The 21,299-nt window shown below is 39.3% G+C and overlaps 1 protein-coding gene across 2 annotated transcripts in view; it reads right to left on the bottom strand.

Moving 5' to 3' along the window:
• LOC119795214 (phosphatidylinositol-binding clathrin assembly protein-like) overlaps nt 1-21,299 on the bottom strand; it is a 50,337-nt gene that overhangs the window by 9,383 nt on the left and 19,655 nt on the right. Inside the window, exons 3-12 of one of the 2 annotated variants that reach the window (XM_038303090.1) lie at nt 19,939-20,014; nt 18,736-18,838; nt 18,569-18,662; nt 16,404-16,515; nt 14,146-14,252; nt 12,808-12,849; nt 7,810-7,895; nt 2,426-2,528; nt 236-369; nt 21-118 (exon numbers count right to left, since the gene is read on the bottom strand). In XM_038303090.1, coding sequence (XP_038159018.1) covers nt 21-118; nt 236-369; nt 2,426-2,528; nt 7,810-7,895; nt 12,808-12,849; nt 14,146-14,252; nt 16,404-16,515; nt 18,569-18,662; nt 18,736-18,838; nt 19,939-20,014 — 955 coding nt within the window. The remainder of the gene's footprint in view (nt 1-20; nt 119-235; nt 370-2,425; nt 2,529-7,809; nt 7,896-12,807; nt 12,850-14,145; nt 14,253-16,403; nt 16,516-18,568; nt 18,663-18,735; nt 18,839-19,938; nt 20,015-21,299) is intronic. The other variant, XM_038303091.1, reaches the window with a different exon arrangement.

Raw genomic sequence — 21,299 nt, 5'->3', positions numbered from 1 at the left:
AGCGTTATAAGTGGTCCCACCTCCCCATGCATTGCTGTTGTTGGGCACAGTGTGTGTGGTCTGGATGGGGGTGAAGCTGGGCTGCAGGGCGAACAACTCTCCGCTCAGGTTTGGCACACTAAAAGTACAAAAACAAAAAAAGGTGAAGATTTATATCTTAAGCTTTTAATGTAATTGACGATAGAGATTTGGGATTCTGAATTACGGTAAGAGAATAAGATTAAGCTGGACTCACTGGTTATTGATGGATACGCTGGGTGAGCTTGAGAAGAGATCTGTGGCCCCTCCGCTGCTGTTGGCACTGCCCACCGACTGGGTGCTGGGCGAAACAGTAGGCGTCTGTATGTCCATCACTTTGTGACCGTCCTCCTGCAACAGAAAATTATACATTTTTTCCCCTTTTTGTCAAGCTGGTAAAACATTTAACAATTATTTAAAAAAAATAAGGACTTCAAGGCATTTAAAGGAAGAAACTGCTTGCAACACAGACTTATTTACACTCCCTTCATTTCTATTCACTGTGCATTTCTCTACACTATGGGCTGGCAGCCAGACAGGCAGTTTATTTCATTGCACTGCAGAATTAATGTACAAGCCTATTCAGCTGTAACAACAGTAGGGAGCACAAAGAGACTTGATATATACAGGTGCTGGTCATAAAATTAGAATATCATGAAAAAGTAGATTGATTTCAGTAATTCCATTTAAAAAGTGAAACTTGTATATTATATTCATACATTACATACAAACTCATATATTTCAGATGTTTATTTTGTTTAATTTTGATGATCACAAATGACAACAAATGAAAATCTCAAATTCATCATATCAGAAAATTAGAATATTACTGAAGACCAATAAAAACAAAGGATTTATAGAAATGTTGGCCAACTGAAAAGTATGAACATGAAAAGTATGAGCATGTACAGCACTCAGTATTTAGTTGGGCCTCCTTTGGCCTGTATTACTGCAGCAATGCGGCGTGGCATGGAGTCGATCAGTCTGTGGCACTGCTCAGGTGTTATGATAGCCCAGGTTGCTCTAATAGTGGCTTTTAGCTCTTCTGAATTGTTGGGTCTGGTGTATTGCATCTTCTTCTTCACAATACCCCATAGATTTTCTATGGGGTTAAGGTCAGGAGAGTTTGCTGGCCAATTAAGAACAGGGATACCATGGTCCTTCAACCAGGTACTGGTAGCTTTGGCACTGTGTGCAGGTGCCAAGTCCTGTTGGAAAATGAAATCTGCATCTCCAAAAAGTTGGTCAGCTGCAGGAAGCATGAAGTGCTCTAAAACTTCCTGGTATGTGGCTGCGTTGACCCTGGACCTCAGAAAACACAATGGACCAACACCAGCAGATGACATGGCACCCCAAACCATCACTGACTGTGGAAACTTTACACTGGACTTCAAGCAACGTGGATGAAGTGCCTCTCTTCTTTTCCTCCAGACTCTGGGACCTTGATTTCCAAAGGAAATTCAAAATTTACTTTCATCAGAGAACATGACTTTGGACCACTCACCAGCAGTCCAGTCCTGTTTCTCTTTAGCCCAGGCAAGACGCTTCTGACGCTGTCTGTGGTTCAAGAGTGGCTTGACACAAGGAATGCGACAGCAGAAACCCATGTCTTTCATACGTCTGTGTGTGGTGGTTCTTGAAGCACTCACTCCAGCTGCAGTCCACTCTTTGTGAATCTCCCCCACATTTTTGAAGGGGTTTTGTTTCACAATCCTCTCCAGGGTGCGGTTATCTCTCTTGCTTGTACACTTTTTTCGACCACATCTTTTCCTTCCCTTCGCCTCTCTATTAATGTGCTTGGACACTGAGCTCTGTGAACAGCCAGCCTCTTTAGCGATGACCTTTTGTGTCTTGCCCTCCTTGTGCAAGGTGTCGATGGTCGTCTTTTGGACAACTGTCAAGTCAGCAGTCTTCCCCATGATTGTGTAGCCTATAGAACTAGACTGAAAGACCATTTAAAGGCTTTTGCAGGTGGTTTGAGTTAATTAGCTGATTAGAGTGTGGCACCAGGGGCCATCAATTTTGAACCTTTTCACAATATTCTAATTTTCTGATATGATGAATTTGAGATTTTCATTTGTTGTCATTTGTAATCATCAAAATTAAACAAAATAAACACCTGAAATATATGAGTTTGTATGTAATGTATGAATATAATATACAAGTTTCACTTTTTAAATGGAATTACTGAAATCAATCTACTTTTTCATGATATTCTAATTTTATGACCAGCACCTGTAGATTTCTTCACAGTTCACTCACATTTGAGCGAATTTCTTTCCAAAAATACCAACAAAATCTTGGCTCACAATCACATTGTGCTGTAGCCATGCATCACCCATTTTAGCTGCCTAAATGAATCAGCAAAATGGATATTTGAGTTTAGAGGTGGAAGTAAATGTCTCGCCTTATGTTGCTGCAGCCGGTTGTCCTCCGTCTTGTCATCCATGTGGCTGAGAGAGATGCCAGCACTGGAGAGGGACGACACTGTGCTCGACAAGGTGCTGGATCTGGAAGTTAGAAGTATCGTCACTTTATTGAAAAGAAAAACCTGCTTAAACTTTTGGTATTACCTTGATATTTTCACAAAGGGTCGCATTAAACTGCCATAAAAAGATTCAAATTTTGCAGCAGAGTGCAATTTTTTTGAACCATTTATAGTTAAAAGATAGATTTATACGTCAGCCAGTTGATGAGGCCAATAAATGTACAATATCATTGTGAAAACGAACATCAGCAGTTATTTCACTGCATCAGCTGCTGATTATCTGAGATGACTCAGAAACCGTTGATGAGCATAAGGATTGCCATCAGACTGTGGCATCAGCCATTATCAATCACTAAAACAGACACATTTTTCCAGCGGCTGCACAATTCAGGGCTTTTTCTTTTTTATGGATCGGGTTTAGTATGATACGAGATAATAGCTGTTGTGCCATATAGCTTAACGCCAGACGTTTTGCAGAATTAATTTATTCTGATGATCCTTTTTCTTTTTTTTTTAATGAAAGAATGGAAGGGTTCACAGATAAATTTCCCTTTTGTCTGATGGTTCATCACTAGAAACTCTCCAGGGATATGGTTTTGTTGGTTCCAGATCAAATTAATGCAGTAGAAGACAAAATGTATTGTTTTATTTCCCTATGAATATAAATTAAAAATATATTAAAATTAAACATCACCATCATAAAAGTAATAAAATTAGAACAATGTGAATTATAAAAAAAAAGTAACTCAGGATAAGCTGGTTCTACATGGAAAATGAATGGGATAAGAACTGTTAAAAAAATGACCATTTTAGGGTTTGAACCATATATTATTTTCCATCAATGCTGTCTCTACTGTTTGGATATTTGCTTTATAATGATAGGATGAAAATAATTCAGCTGCTTGTGATATTTAAAGGTTTTAAATAAATATTTGCTTTTTTTTTTATTAACGTGTTTCCTCTGACTTGAAAGCTAAGGTCCATGACTTCAATATGATTGAGAATCTGTAAAAGGAACGTAAGATTAGGGAGATGGTAAAAAAGCTTTTCAACCTCTAATAATTTAAGTTCAATCACCAAACATAAATTTTTAAAAATGCCAGTGGGAACATGCTAGATTATCTTGAGGCCTAAGTGTCAATTTACAATTGGTCAATTTAAACTGTAGTTGACAGTAAAGAAATTGATTGATTGAATTGCTCTAAAGCCTATAAAGGATTTCCCATTACTTTCTAAGCTATATATATATATATATATATATATATATATATATATATATATATATATATATATATATATATATATATATATATATATATATATATATATATATATATATATATATATATATATATATATATATATATGGTCTGTTTTTTTTAACAAAGTGTCATTAAAACATACTTAATTGTTTTTTTTTTATTGCTTCTTCTTTTACTTTTCTTTATTTTCTTTTAAGAGATATATCTCAGATGACCACTTTTCTCACATAAACTTCTCCATTAAATGCAGAAATCTGAAAATCAAAGACTAGGTGGTTTGTGAATTCGGTTTTCAGGTGCATGACGTCTTTAAAAGTTTATATTTCTCCTCAGGTTATTGGCTAAGGTCTTCCATGTGTATCTGCTCACTCTGGTTCATTTGGATCCTTAAGTCTCTTATCCCTTTCCAAAATAATAGATATCACTGACTTTATTTTATTTAACTGAAATTCAGTTTGTGGTCATGGGTGATTCTAGACAGGGGTCTTTGTAGAATTGGTCCTGGCCCCTGTTATGGCTTTTGTACTAAAAACAACACTGCACCAATTTAAATATATAAGTACCGTATTTTCACGACTATAAGGCGCACTTAAACGTCTTTTTTTCCCCAAAAAATGTGCGGTGCGCCCTTTGGTGCGGTGCGCCCTATGTGTGTTGTAACTGCGACTTTTGAGACCACCTCATTGAGGAGATGATGAAAGAGTGGCTGAATGTAAGGAGACCAGGTGTTTTTTTTTCCACTCATCACCATCGCTGTTAATATGTAACTCCATGCGTGCCCATCTTACAGCTGATGTGAAAAACATGGGGAAACAAATTAAGGCTGTGCTCGCTGTTCAACCGCTCGACATCGGTGTGAACCGGACCCAGCAGGTGCAGCAGAAGCAGCGTGTTTACATGCAAAGTCAATGGTTGACGCGCGTATAGGTGCAGCAAAAGGTCCTGCAGCGCGTTTTGAGCAGCAGGAGCGTTTAAGCATCTGCCAACGCGCTGCTGCTGCTCGAGATGGAAAAATTTAAGTTTTGCTGCTGGACGCGCCGCATCAACCAATCAGAGAAGCTGATCTGGGAGCTGACAGCGAGACAGACACAGCGCTCTGATGACATATGATATTAACGCAAATGGAAAAGGCTGGATGGATGAGGAGATGATGAAAGCGTAGCTGAGGGAGGTGTAGCCTATGTGAGGAGACCAGGTGGTTTTTTCCACGCATCACCATCGCTGCGTGCCCATCTCACAGCCGATGTGAAAAAAAGGTGAATCAAATGAACGCTGTGCTCGCCGTTATCCCGGGGGTCTGACAAAGGAGCTTCAACCGCTCGACATCGGTGTGAACCGGCCGTTCAAAGTAAGGCTGCGAGCAGCGTGGGAGCGATGGATGACAGACGGAGACCACAGTTTCACGATAAGTGGAAGGCAGCGCCGGGTGAGTTACGCCACCGTTTGTGGATGGATTGTAGATGCTTGGACTAACGTGTCTGCTGGCTCTGTTGTTCAAGCTTTTGCAAAAGCCGGCATTATTTCTGAGGAGCCGCGCTGCACGGAAAGTGACTCTGACAGCGAAGAAGGGGAAATTGGCATGTCTGATTTAGCGCAGCTGTTTAATTCAGAAACAGAGGATGATGACTTTGATGGGTTCGATTAATACTTTGTAATAAATACATGAATAAAGCACAATCATACTCAGTTTTGCTCCCGCTCTATTTTTCTACCTGAAAACTTAATTCAACAGCAGCCTCTGGGCGGGTCTCCTCCTCTTCACCGCGGTGGCTGGCAGGTGTTTTTTCATCTAAATAATCTAAATCTTGCAGCTATATTTGCTGTGATCAGTGGGAATAAAGTAGTTTTAATATGTTTTTAAGTGAGAAAGTCCACCTGAAAACTTAATTGCAGTCAGTTCATCCAGATTATCTATTTCTGTCGGAGGCGCTCAGACCCCCACATACCAGCGGTGCACCGACAGGAGAAATCCTTTCATCAGCAGCCTCTAGGCTGGGTAGCCTCCAGGTTCACCGCGGCTGCTGGCAGGTGTTTTTCATCTAAATAATTTAAACTGCAGGCACCCATAAAAGCGAACATATTCCGTCGGCAGGTTTCAGGATTTTAAGTTAATTTAGGAGTGATCACAGCGCTGTGTCATCTGCGATGTGTCTGTCTCACGGCCAGCTGCCAGGTTTGATTAATACTTTTTAATAAATACATGAATAAATTACAGTCATACTCAGTTTTGCCCCCGCTGTATTTTTAAATACGCAGTAGAGCTATTTAAAGGTAGTAGAGGACATGTACCTGTATATAAAAAACGCGCCCTATAGTCCGGTGCGCCTTATGTGTGTGTTAAATACAGAAATGGGACACATAACTGAGAGTGCGCCTTTTAGTACGGTGCGCCTTATGGTCGTGAAAATACGGTAGGTGAACTGAAATAAATGTATTTTGCCCTTGTGCATTAAGGTAAGCAGTTTGCTAATGAAAAAAAGATGATTTACTTTTAAAATAATAAGAAAAAAAAAACTCAATTAACCTACCGGTATGTCAAATAAGTTAATGATTTCTAATTATGTAATTATCTTATTTTTTTAGAGCACAAATACTCATTCTACCTGCTCAAATTAAGGGTAAATACACTGGTGGAAGAAATGTTTTTTGTAGACTAGTTTTTGCAACGTAATACTTGATCAATTTCTTAAGATAATTTTATGCTGACAGAGAAGACCATAACTAACCCTTGGACCAATTTCATATTTTCCTTTTCAGTCTATGTTAACATTTATTTTTAAAACTGCAGTTGGCTTGAAGCTTATGTGGTATTAAGTTCAGTTCAGATAACAGTTTTTATGTTAGAGCAAGATGTAACTGTGGCTTTGTTGTAGACTGAATATATTAAATAATGCACTCTTGCCTTGTTTGTTTGCTTTTTTTCAGCTTGTTATTCTTTTGTCTTTGTAACCATTAAATAAAAACTGCCCCCCTCTACTAAATGTCATCTAGAGCCACCCTTGGGGTGTGGGGCTTATTCTAAAGGTATAGTGGAGGATTTTCCTGAAGTTTTGAATAAACCAGCCCTCTCCACTTAAAAAAAAATGCACATGCACAACCTTGTACCTGCTCCTGAGAGTGAATGCCTATTAAGCGCGTGCGAGAGCGTGCACAAGCCCATTTCTCCTTGTGCACGCTCTGTTTAAAGTTTCTGTTTGCATCACTCATACAAGCTTACTTTCTAAAAGAAGATTTGCAATTTTTCCACTATGTCAGACTCACCACTGGTAAGTGAAAATGGGGACGAGCACGTAGGACGGCACTACATAAACTCATCACCAGAATGATTGACAATTAGCAGAACCACTTATTTAGATGATACACCCGAAAAAACATTCTTCACTATACCTTTAAATCTTTTAAATAGATTAAATAATACTACTTATACTTCAGCGATGGTATCAAGGTGTTACTTTATTGTATATCTTGTAACATGTCCATTGGTTTTGCTGTTCTTTTACATCTCTTTGCAGGTGATGAGGCAGACTGAAGTTTTTTTTTTTATCTCCTCTTTCTTGAATCTTTTCTCCTTATTTCTCTTTTTCCTTTCCTGTTCTATTTAAATTGCAGTGTCCAAATAATCTGTAATATTTCCCTGCATGAATTATAATAAAGCTATTTATTCACTTATTAATAATTTATCAAACCTGGGCACGCCCAGTGGAACTGAAATAAGCTTTCAAACGAATTTGGTTAAATCCAATATATTTCTGATTTAATAAATTCCAATTGATAATTTTTTTTAGGTTGGTTAGGAAAGTTTGTTTTCCTTTAGCATATAAAACTCTCTGAATGAAGCTGTTTGCTCCTGATAGGTTTTTGTTGCAGGGATAGTTACAGAAATCCTGTTGATGGCAGCAATATTAGCCTGACAGGATACTTATAGTATTAGTGGGGATAGTAAGTTTAAGACGGCAGTAGTATAATAAATTATATATTTAAAGATAGACAAAAACAAAGTGATTGTTACAGTTGGTTGATTTATAATCCATTTGATCATACCTGCTGGCAGTAGACAGGTCTTTGAGCTTCCTGCCTTCCAGGGAAGCAAGATGCTGCTCCAAAGCCTCCAGGAGGGAGCTGGGAGCCTGAGAAGGGAGCGAGTGATATATGAAATCGAAGAGAAACCATTAGAATCTAAGTCAGGAAGACAAAATGAGGTAAAAAGCTCTCTTTTACCCCCCGCCGCCTCTTCAGATGTATCTCACATAGACATAAAAAGCAGCAGCGACACTAAGAAACCAATCTCAGATTAAACATTTTAATCTACGGCAGCATGTTTGTTCTGCTTTTGCAGTTTGTTTCATCAGGTTTGGTTGACCGACATGCAAACATTGGCTGTTGGATCATGCAAGCGAGTCTGCAGCAGAACTGACAGACCAGGACAGAGAAGAGCGTCACTGCTGTAGGGTTTCAGAGAAGAAACTCAACAGACTAATCTCTGAACCATCTAATGAGCCCATGCAGAGGCCAGCAGTCCAAATACGCCCTTGTAAGCACGCACATACTTACAGCAGTGTACATCTAAAGCAAATCACCACCCAAAAGAGTTAACTCATGGATTCCACTTCCAGGTCATTGCCTTATGAATGATTTCCCAATTAGATTCTGAGACTTGTTACCAATTAAACAAACAATCAGAGCAAAGATATATTACTGGAAACCAAGAAAGTTAACTCATCAAATGTAAAGATCTGTTGAAAAACCAGGTATACACCTTTAGCAGCTGGAAACTGCTTCACCGGAAAGCAAATAAGGTGATGAATGGGTTTATTTGGGACACATGTGATACTGTAGCTTTCACCCAGAGCTTTACATTTCCGCATCAGAGAAACACAGTGCAGACACAACAGGCAAAGAAAAGTCTTCTCATATACTTAATTCAAAGGGGGAAAGAGAGTAAAATGCGAATTCTGCATATCCTTCGTCAGAGAAATCTAGAATATGCTAAAAGTTTAAAAACAAAACAGACATAACTACAGCTCAGTAAACGGCATAGCCCACTATGTTGTTGAATAAGGGCATATAAGGTCTTCATAAGCACTGCAAGTCATTAGTTTGTACATTGACCCCTTTCAGTTAATTTACTTGCTTTTGTCCAAATATAATCAACCACAATCACATTCGCATCCGCTGTAGAGGGGAAACAGTATAAATGTCCTCCATGGGTTATGCAGTACTTATGATGGCATTGTGTGCTCCTATCCAAGTCATATTTGCAGAAACCTAATTAATCAAAAACCATTCGCTGCTCTCCCCACAGCTTAGGAAAAGGGACAGAATTATTTTTTGGGAACAAAATGTTCTGATTGTTGCTTTTATTGGGGAAAAAAAGGTTGAATACAGTTAACTTGCTTGTATCGTGAGCTTTCTGTAAACAGAGGTCTTTGGTTTATTTATTTTTTACATAAAAAAGGTCTAATTAAAAAATGTTAAGGACTTCTTGAGAAATATTCCTGCTTTTTCAACTTTGTTATGCTTAAATACCACAAACTTCAACCACTTTCCATTGGTATTCTATGTAACAGACAAACACAAAGGATTTGGAGTTTGCATATGTATGTTTTTTTCTTTTTCCAACCAAAATTTGGGAAATTATATTTACAATATCTTTCCTGCCAATTCAGACTGGCTAGAGAGACCATTTGTAAACATCAATTCTAAAGTCTTTCTACATATGAAATGTAATTCTGGACTGACAGTATATGATATTAGCCGCTCCATTGGGAGACTGCTTAGCATCTTATTTTGTTGGAAGGGGACCTTCTGCTCCAATCTCAACTGTCTTGCAACCTCTAACAGCTTTTCTTCAGGATTTCCAGTATTTTAACCTAATAAATTGTTCAATCGATGCACAACAACCTCTTCGCGGTGGTCGGTTTGTTCAGGGGGACGTACAGTGGTAGTTTTCCTCCACATATTATTTCTTGTAAACCAAAAAGTTTAGCTTGGGTTTCATCTTAGCAGAACATCTTCTTACACATCTACACTTTGAAAAAAAAAATGGGGTTTCATATTCCTGATCGTTTTCTTGTCAAGAACCTGTTAAATGAAGTGGAGAACCTAGAAGATTCCCACATGTGACATACCTTCTTTATCGAAAAGGGCATCTATCATGTAAAATAACTTCTTTGAACTTTTAATGATTTTCAAATGATCTTGTTTTGTTATTCCTCATTAAAACCATCCCCAAAGTGTTTTTTTTCCTGCTTGATTTATGCATGTCTGAGTAATCCTCATGAATGTTGCTCACTAAGCAGTAACTTCTCCTTGTCTGATCATCTGATCCAACCTACCCTGCTTCTGTCTAAACTCGAACTGTTTAAACTTGATCCCAGCCATCAGTGCCAGATTATTCTTGAGCCTGTGGTGTAGAGAGGTTTTGAGCGTTACTTTTAGTTTCTGTATTCGGACTTTCGAGCCTGTCTGATCTGTTTGCCTGACCCGTCTTCAGATTCCTGTTGGATTCTTCTTTGGACTGAACCTGGATCTGCCTCTTGACTTTGCCCTGTGGATTACCTGCCTTCCTTTGTCTGCTCGGATCTGATCTCTTGTCAGCTCTGCAGCCTTCCAGGCTTCCGTGTTTGGAACTCTCTGGCAGAGACCGCTGCGTCTTGTCAGCCGACCGCCTGGAATCATCCTCTTTTTCTGGGCACGGACTGAACTGTCAAACAAGGTTAGTGACTCACATGTTCATAATCATCCTATGTCACATTATGGTCACTAACCTGTGTTTCTCTCCCATAGACATTGCTGTTATAGAGGCCGTAGCCGCTGTTACCACGGATCCACTTGTTTAAATAAACGATTTAAATTATTCCACGGTCTGTCCTGCCAGAATTCTGGGTCGTCTGTTCTGAAACTTTACTATAACAGTGCTGCTGCAGCTCTAGGGCAACATTACACACAGGGAGAGGTAGATAATGAGGCAAGTGTCATTCTTTTGAGTTTGAAGAAAACAACTACTTCATAAAAAGTGGAATACAAAAAGGACATATTTCATCATATTTGTCTGCAGTTAACTTAAAAGAAAGCATGATATATAGGACCTTAAAGAAAATAAATTGAGTGTAGATCTATTAGATGGTTAGTATCTCTGCTTTAAACTTCTTAACAACCTTAACTCTGACCTGATTCGTTACTCCCTTCTTTAGGTTTTTTTGTTTAAACACCACCATATACACTATATTGCCAAAAGTATTTGCTCACCCATCCAAATTATTGGAATCAGGTGTTCCAATCACTTCCATGGCCACAGGTGTATAAATTCAAGCACCTAGGCATGCAGACTGTTTTTACAAACATTTGTGAAAGAATGGGTCGCTCTCAGGAGCTCAGTGAATTCCAGCGTGGAACTGTGATAGGATGCCACCTGTGCAACAAATCCAGTCGTGAAATTTCCTCGCTCCTAAATATTCCACAGTCAACTGTCAGCTGTATTATAAGAAAATGGAAGTGTTTGGGAACGACAGCAACTCAGCCACGAAGTGGTAGGCCACGTAAACTGACGGAGCGGGGTCAGCGGATGCTGACGCGCATAGTGCGAAGAGGTCGCCAACTTTCTGCAGAGTCAATCACTACAGACCTCCAAACTTCATGTGGCCTTCAGATTAGCTCAAGAACAGTGCGCAGAGAGCTTCATGGAATGGGTTTCCATGGTCGAGCAGCTGCATCCAAGCCATACATCACCAAGTGCAATGCAAAGCGTCGGATGCGGTGGTGTAAAGCACGCCGCCACTGGACTCTAGAGCAGTGGAGACGCGTTCTCTGGAGTGACGAATCGCGCTTCTCCATCTGGCAATCTGATGGACGGGTCTGGGTTTGGCGGTTGCCAGGAGAACGGTACTTGTCTGACTGCATTGTGCCAAGTGTAAAGTTTGTTGGAGGGGGGATTATGGTGTGGGGTTGTTTTTCAGGAGCTGGGCTTGGCCCCTTAGTTCCAGTGAAAGGAACTCTGAATGCTTCAGCATCCCAAGACATTTTGGACAATTCCATGCTCCCAACTTTGTGGGAACAGTTTGGAGCTGGCCCCTTCCTCTTCCAACATGACTGTGCACCAGTGCACAAAGCAAGGTCCATAAAGACATGGATGACAGAGTCTGGTGTGGATGAACTTGACTGGCCTGCACAGAGTCCTGACCTCAACCCGATAGAACACCTTTGGGATGAATTAGAGCGGAGACTGAGAGCCAGGCCTTCTCGTCCAACATCAGTGTGCAACCTCACAAATGCGCTTCTGGAAGAATGGTCAAAAATTCCCATAAACACACTCCTAAACCTTGTGGACAGCCTTCCCAGAAGAGTTGAAGCTGTTCTAGCTGCAAAGGGTGGACCGACGTCATATTGAACCCTATGGATTAGGAACGGGATGTCACTTAAGCTCATATGTGAGTCAAGGCAGGTGAGCAAATACTTTTGGCAATATAGTGTATATATATAGTTTTTGCTTTGTGTTGGTTTGTCACATAAGATCACAATGAAATGCATCAAAGTTTGCTGTTTTAACATGATAAGATGTCAATCTGTTCAAGAAGTCCCAACGCCTCTGTGAGGCATTCTACATTCCTGTTATGTCCGTCTAAAGTAAATCTTCAAACAACGCTAAGAAAAAGAAAAAAGTTGTTACCCAGCTGATTAAATTCTTTAGCAAGAACCTTACCTTTGAGCAAAATTTGTTCTGCAATGATTCAGATAAAAAAAGGCATGAAATCCCTCAGATAAAAATTGCAGAAATAAAATATTGCTTCAAACCCATTTTTCAGGTTTCTGTTTATTGTTTCCTCTCTATTCTAGACTCAAACAGAAAGAGAAGCAAAACAAAGAATTCAGGGAGAGTGAAGAAGAGAGGAAGAAGACGGGGCAGCTGCAGTGTGGGGAGGTCTGTAGGGTGAGTAGGGAACGTGAGCTTAAAGAATGAAGCATTATGAGACTGACTGGACGGATTCATAAACTAGTTGACTGGCTGGTTGATTGACTGATTGAGATTAGATGTAGACTGACCTGTGTGAGATCGGGGCTGTCGCCCTGATCTATCCCAACTCGCTGTGTCACAAAAAAGGGAGGGGAAAGGGGAGGGAGGAGGGAGGCAAAATGAAAATAAACCAAATGTTGTACTGAAACAAGAAATAAACCAAAAAAAAGAAACCCAACAGACCACAGAGTTGGAAAAACGAAAAGGGAAAGAGGCACGTGAAGGAGGAAGAGGAGGAGGAGGAGGGAGAAAGAAGAATCAAACCCAAGCATCCATTACTTCATGCAGTGGCTGGAAAAGAAAACAAACAGAAGACAACAGAGGAGGAGGGGAGGAGGGCACATGCACGCACATACAAACACCTATATATACATATAGTTTACATATATACAGAGTACATGTGCACGCACACACACACTGAAATCTGGAGACTGGTTGGAAATGAATGCGGAGCAGATCGACTGACTGAACGGGCGAGGTGGAGAGTGAGAGGGAGGACAACAGGTCAAAACATCCAAAAAGGAAGACACTCAACTAATGTTGACTTTGAACAGAAGGAGGAGGGGAGGGACACAGATGACACACAAAACAGACAAACATATTTGTTAGACAGATAAAATGAATGGGTCCTTAAAGTCAACGTTAGTTCGCTTGTTTTCTTTCTTTCTTTTTACTGTGGATCAAGCGGCTGCACCCCAAACCTTCTTCCAAATGGGAACGAAATCAAGCAGTGCGAAAGCCTTTGAAGATGACGCATGGCGAAGTGCTACGCAGTCTGCAGAGGAAAAAACTATTTATATTCACTGTGAAGTCTGGCAGAAGCTGCTCACTGGATAAAAGCCATCAAATACAAATTATATATCTTTTTTTTTAACTAGTAGGAGGAATAAGGGACAGAGATAGTGATAGAAAAGAGCTTGCTTGGGCATGCGGTGCAGGCATGTGAGCAGGCAGCACACGAGAGGTCCCTCAGTTGGAAGGCTGTACATGAAAGCCCTCTGAGAGACTAAGACTGAATCAATAATGGCTGTCTGGTAGAAATCTCAGGGGCAACGGAGAAACTGTGAGAAACAGGAGAATTTCCAGATACAAAAAGAGATTTGAAACAAAATGAGTAAGAGGAGCCCCTAAGATGCTGATCTGCAGTCCGGTTGGGTAGATATCGACCGCAGGTCAGAATCTTGTGGGTGACAGAAATCTGGAGCAAATCTCAACAGTTTGAAGTTTCTGTGTTTGTGTGAATACAGTAATTCATTTTTAGTCATGGATTTATGCAAGTCCAGATTAGTGGAGGCTGCTGAGGTTTGCTCCAACCCGATATTCCCATCGTCTCCAGGTTAGCAGGCAACGGAGTAAACAAACAATACCTCTGCCACTTTGAGAAACTCAGATAGTTTAGTCATTCTGTTCAGGAAGGTCTTGTAGATCTCCAACGCTTCTTTGCACTGATTCTTCTTCATGTCAAAGTATTTCTCTGTCGGAAGAAAAAAACAAAACAAGCTACAATACATTCTTTTGAAATGGTCTGTCGGTTTTTAACAGTAACAGTAACTGTGAAGTTAAAGGAAAAGTATTCATGGTTTTTAAACCATTTGCACAAAAAGAAATAGGAAAAATGTGGTGTATATTGATACTCAGTCCCTTCGAGTCAATATCCCTATTGTTGCAATGAGAACTTCTAAATGTTGTGGGTACAGGGCCGCTGGAAGTACTTTTGAACAGGGAGTGCTGTGAATCTTTTTTGATCTTTATTTGGACAAAAGACCTATAAGCCTATAACCTGACTCCGCCAGATGGATTTGCTGGATTTGCTCCGCATATCCATCTAGAAACCTTCCGTTGAAGTAATTTTGGGAAGGGGCGAAAATACTGGTTAGCTGATTGGCCTATGTTGGTGATAGACGGGCCATTTAATCCAATCAGATCAACGAAGCATATGACGTACTAACAGAGCGACGACGAAAACACAACAAGCCAGGCTTCTCTTGTCGAAACCAGTCGGGAAAAGAGCAAAAACATCTTTTCCTCTGAGAAAAGCCTCCAGAGCAGTGTTTTGCTCTTCTTTCAGTGGAGAAATACTCTGTAATTCCGATAAACCTTGCTCGATAGCCACGCTTACGCTAGTTTCATCGGCTGCAGCCGCCATGTTCTTTAGACTGAACTGTCGCGCTTCTCGTTGCGTCACACCTCAACCCGCCTCAAAGCCAACGCTGATTGGACGTTCGTTTGGTGAACGGCTCCAAATTTTCTTCAACGGAGAGTCTCCAGACTGATCTGCGGGTGAAACCTTGAAAGCTCGCAAGATCAGGATGGTCTCACGAGGCTAATAAGCCTAATTAAAATACAATAAAAATAAATAAGTAAATAGATTGAGATTCACTACTTTATTGTCAATTACACTTTAATGCACGCAACCAGGGTCTGTAACACGCAGACATCATCCATTTTGAGGTGAATATATGCGCTATTAATTAAACTTGACAATAACACTATAGATTTGGTCAGCTGGTATTAACCTGAGTCACTGTGTTTATGTCACACATGACTCTATTAGCTCCAGAATCCTTTTACAGAAACCACAAGGAAATAATTATATTATTTAAATGTTATTGAACAGTTCTCCACCTCCATTACACAAATAATCCAAGATCAAAATAGCTCTCTAAAATACTATGGCTAGGTTAGACCGGACGAATAGAAGAAAGAGTGCGGCAGCACCATGCTGTTACTTTGAGCTACAGGCAGGGTGCCCTGCCTGGTTACAACTGTCCAAATATTAAGGTGCGCTCTAAGGTAGTGGAGATAAAGTCTTTCATGAGCTGACAAATCCGAAATGTTATTCTGTGCTATATTTCCTCCTCGTTTCTGTCATTAGACTGTGTAATTTACTAGTCTGCTGCCGTGGGCGGCATACCACGCCGTAGCTTGCTTGACGTTGCCATGACAGTGTAATTAGGACTCAGAGTAATTAAATCTAAATACAAATACACGTAAAATAGTAGAATAAAAAAGTAATTTCCCAAAATAATCATAAGAAATTTGATAAATTGTGCAAAGTATTTAAAAAAAATGTTTTTTATCTCCCTCTTGCCACTAGGGGGTGCTGCACGACCCTCACTTCCCACGGCCATGCTTGGGTATGTCTCCACTGTCAATTAATGACAAATTCATTGCAGATTTAGGCAATGAATTTGAAAACATTTGAAAACAGACAGCAGGACAGCTTGGAAACTCTCCTCTCTGACCCGTTTTGAGCCTGGTTCTGCTGGAGGTTTCTTCCTGTTAAAAGGGAGTTTTTCCTCTCCACTGTCGCTACAAGCATGCTTAGTGTGAGGGATTGCATTTGAGTCAATGAGTCAATGCAATCAACTGGTTTTCCTTAGATAGAAAACTTTGAATCAGTTTGACTGTATGATCTGGTTGAACTGTAAAGTGCCTTAAGATGACTTGTGTTGTGAATTTGGCGCTATATAAATAAACTGAATTGAATTGAATAGATTTTTTATTTTTTATTTACCCAAACAACTAGGACTCATCTTTGTCTGCTTTGCTAGAAGAAGACCCAGACGCCTCAGGCGCAGTGCGTGATGCACGAGGGCGGCGTGCCCATGCTATTTCCACTCACCCAACATGTTGATGACACCCTCGTTATAAGCAGCAAACAGCCGTATGGAGTCTTTAAACAACAGCATGAATGCTGTGTTGATCACTCCATTGGTCAGCTCGTTGGAGTTTGGCTGTTTGGAAGGAAAAATCAACACAAGTTTGAGCTTTTCACATCACTTCATGCGATTTAATCTCATTGAACAAGACAGACTTTATTTTGTTTTAAGGAGGACAAGGAAAAACTAAGAAGGGTGGTATTTGTATTCATCTGCTTTTACACTGAGATAAAAGGATTTAGTGAACAAACAGCTTAATTAACCAGCAGGGACACATCAGACAAGTGACGTTGTGGAGAAGTTTAAAACTGAGTTAGGTTAGTTTCAATCCACTGAAATAGTAATGGTGTGCTGTATATTTGCAAACCTACCAATACATCAATGTCAGATTTAACAACAATTAAGTGAGTTCTATTTTTAAGTTATCAACAGACTTATTAAGGCACTGAAGTCAGGTTATCGCTATACAACACTGTATATCCCATGATCCTTTGCAGTAAAATAATGGAGGAGAATAAGCTAAGTGTTGATGATACAATAGACATTTTCTAGAATTTTTTTAGACCAAAATGTTAATATCGATGATCAAGGCTGCCGGCATAGAATCGTTTTTAATTAAAAAAAAAATTGTGTGTGACTCTAGTGCCGCTTAGTGACTGAGGGAGGCTGACGTATGCTGGAGAACAACTGAGAGCTGGAACAGTGTTTAGTTATGGACATCTGCCAAAGTTTCCATTGATTCAGATACAGCTATGCTTTCATGTTGTGTTGCAGCTTTTTGCTTTAGCCCCCATAAGGATGGTGTTGACTTATTTAAGATTCATTCGGATCCTGAGCTGCCTTCAAAGTGGCTGAAGCAGGCCAGATGAGATTCGGGGAAGTTGGAGAACTCCATGATGTCGTTTCGTTGTTCAGTAAAAAAATAACCGTTATTTAACCCTGTGCTAACCGTAATTAGCTTCTGTGGTGCTGCAGGCAGAGGTTAACTTCATGGTAACAACATATTCTTTTTAGGTGACTTTTGATGTAAAATAATTGCCATCATGGCTTTGTCAATCTGCTGCATACCTCTGTGAAGCAGGAAAAAGACTAATACAAAGTGAATCCAGTAGAACCTTTTATTGCCTACTTGGAATGGGTGACAATAGCTCTCAAAATGGTATCGGAGCCCAATTTGTCGGTACTCTCTAATACCGATACCACCATTTCAGTGCAGTATTAGGGCCCTGCCCGGTATCGGCACAACACTAATTTTGAAGCATTTAAATTCTTGTTTAATATCATGTAAAGTTGATTTTCTCAAACACTCTGGTGAGAAGAAACCAAAACTGGACTTAAAAAATACCCCACCAGGCAGAAAACCTTAACTGCACATCATCCTGAAGAGTTCCTCTACAGCACAGGTGTCAAACTGGTTCCAGAAAGGGCCGTGTGGCTGCAGGTCTTCTTTCCAACCAAACAATAGCACACCAGACTCTATTCATCTGATCAAGTCATCATATTCAGATTGGACTCCCTTGATGAGATGACTGGAGTCTGGTGTGCTATTGCTTGGCTGGAAAGAAAACCTGCAGCCACACGGCCCTTTCTGGAACCAGTTTGACACCCCTGCTCTATAGGATGACATGGGGGATATTACTTAATACGGGACAGAACTGCAGTGCACTGATACTGGGACGAAGGCTAATATTCCAGCATAATGCCAATGAAAAAATAAATAAGAAAAACCACCATAGCGCTGCAAATAATTGGTGCAGGTTAAGGGACCTCAATGTATTTTAGTCAGGGATCCTCACATAAAAAAAGGACAAAACAAGGAACCTTTTTTCATGTCGCCCTGTGAGTTGGAAGGTTACTATTGAAGTTTCAAACAGTGATTGAGGGTGAACAGACTGACGGCTTAAAAAGCATTATAAAATAAATCATGCGGTAGAATGGCCCAAATCCTGGTAATATTCTGTGGCAAGACTTGAAAATCTCTGTTCATCTATTCTAACTGGGCTTGAGCTATTTTACAAACAGCAAAGAGCTAAATACAACTGCATATACACTTCAAGTTTAAGGTTGTGAGACCTAAAAAAGGATTAAGAGCCTTTTTCAAGGCACTGCCCACAATTGATGTACTTACCTGAAAATCTAGCAGTGCATCCAGCTGGTTCTGTATGATGGGCAAAGTCTTGATGAGCTTCTCTGTGTTCATGGTTCGCATCACACCGTCAGCCCTGAAACAGACATAAAAACGGTGTGCAAAAGAGTAACCTTAATATGTTCTGTGTGTCATTCCTTCATGTGTACCCTCTCTTCATCTTGGTGAAGTCCACTGCTGCTAGTCTGTAGGACATGGCTTTTTCATTCAGATATCGACTGTAGCGTCTGATGAAAGTTGACATGTTATACCCTGGAGAAGAGAAAGGAAGAGACTGATCACATCTCATATGCATCCCATAATTCTTTATTTTATCTAGATGTTATTCCTTGCTTCCCTTCTTGGTATACACTGGAAAAAATCCAAACCTAGATAAGTAATTTTTTCTTAAAATAAGAGCATTTGTTCTTCAATTGAGGAGGTAAGTGAGACACTTTGCCAATGGAACAAAACTATTTACATTTAAAATAAGAAAAGACATTTGCATTATCTTATTTCAAGTGCATATTTTCTAATTATCTTATTTTAAGAGTGAATATACTTCAACTTAAATTCAATTGGCAAATCCTCTTATCTACCTACACAAATCCCCCTACCTTGGACATCTTTTGCAAAACATTATCTATTGTCACTCATGTTCTTCTCTCTCACTGTGCAATAACACAGGCCAACTACTGTGTGGCCTGTGTTATTTTGTATTTATTTATGTTTAATTTATTAGCACAAGTGCAATAATCCAAGTCAACCACTTTCCTTAGCTCTCCACAGTGCAGATATTTTATATCTAAAGCATTTTCCAGGACAATACAACTTTTTTATGCTCTCTTGTACTACATAGACTCTTATTATATTGTCTTTTTTTTTGTTTTGTTTTTATCTTTAATGGCATCTTGCCTTAACTCTGCCCTTTGTGCTCTATACACTAAAGGAACCAGAATATCACTAAAGGAGTAATGCCAAGGCATAAATAAGGTTAAGTCTCAGTATATGTCTAAATGAAGGGTAAATGCACTTAATTTAAGAAATGTTGACTTATTTCTGGATTGGTTTTGCAGTGTATGCTAAACAAGCTCCTGCTCTCTACTGCTTCAATTTTAATGACTTACTTTGCCTTCTCAATATATAATCACACTCTGAGCTTTGTTCCAGTTTTCAGCAACATTCAGCAACTTGTATCAAATATTGGATTTTTTTTCTTAAAAAAGAAAAAGAAAAACTATTTTGTTTAAAGTTAGCTTTGAACATTGGCTTATTGATGGTGTAACAGAGCCAGGGAGATTCAGACAGAAAGCCGTTTCTGTCGGACGTACAGCACTGCTGAGTCTACAGACAGTCAAGCAGCATTAAATCACCTTGCAGAGCAGCTTTATCTAGAAAGTTGTTGAGGTTGAAGAGCGTGTTTCTGGAGGCGAGGTACTGCATCAATCTCTGATGGAGGGAAAACAGACAAAACAAAGAGGACAAAGTTAGTGAATTATCTCCCTAAAGCGTTGTTAAAGAGACGCATGGGCAGGTGGGGTTGTTACAGAGGAAGCATTTTTGTACGAGTTTTGAGAAGCTAAGCTCCTTTTGAATCATATTTCAAGACAACATTTTGAAGCGTATAATATAATTACCCAGACTGAGGTTTTCATAAAGGATACTGTAGATTATGAGTACAATAAAAAAATTAAAAGATATGTCAAAGGATTTCTAAATCAGCCCATCTACTCTGAAAAAATCCTCACCAGTAGAACTGCCAGTGCACCTAACTGTGGCCCTTTGAGATGGTTAACTCGAAAAGCAGATTGCATCATGTTAGAAGAAGTCTTACAAACTAGGGCTGCAACTAATGGCTATTTAGCAAATCGATTAATCTGTTGAGCATTTTTCCAATTAATTGATTAATAATCAGATAGCAAAGGTTCCTTAAAGAAGATTTTTTATGAAATTAAACCAGATGAAACTAACTTTGCCACTTGTGGAGTTCTGGATAGAGCATATTGACAGATGAAAAAAAACATTTTTTTTTTATCTGAAATGCAAAATGTATATATATATATGTAATGTCATTATATATATATATATAATTATATATATATTAATATGTATATATATATATATATATATATTTTTTTTTTTTTGTATATTATAACTACTCTAAGTGGGTTGCTCAGTCAGCTCAAGGCATGTGTTAGAGTCTCCAGTTAACGATTAATCGATTACCAAATTAGTTGACGATTAATTCATTAATCGATTAATCACAATTCATCTGATTGATTGTTTCAGCCCTATTAAAAAACTCAAAAATGTCATCATTAGATCCATAGTCTGCAGCAGGACTGGATGAGCTCATAATCAATGAATCCACCATGAAGTCTACCATGTATCAGAAGGTGCATTGGAAATATGGAAGACCATCCATGATTACGTTATAGGTGGCTGGACCCATATACAGAAAACTGACCCAAAACAAAACATTAAATCCCAAAAGTAAGAATAAAATAAAATAAGAACTAGATCTTTGGTGAGATGAGGATTTGAATGCAGGAAAACCCCTCAAACATCTCAAAGCTGGAAGGGAGGGATGGAAGAACGGCACAAAAGATTCTTAGTGATATATTTTATTTATAAAGAGAAATAAGTAGTTTTCTATGCAATTAAATCCCTTTATTCTCAAAGATAAGTTAAATAAGATTAGGCATTTGTGAGCATTTCTTAATAACAAAGTTAA

The sequence above is a fragment of the Cyprinodon tularosa genome, unplaced genomic scaffold, assembly GCF_016077235.1.
Source record: "Cyprinodon tularosa strain WSP-4 unplaced genomic scaffold, ASM1607723v1 ctg503, whole genome shotgun sequence".
NCBI lineage: Eukaryota > Metazoa > Chordata > Actinopteri > Cyprinodontiformes > Cyprinodontidae > Cyprinodon > Cyprinodon tularosa.
Note: the sequence above shows the minus strand (reverse complement) of the source record. Positions and strands in the feature narration are given on the sequence as shown.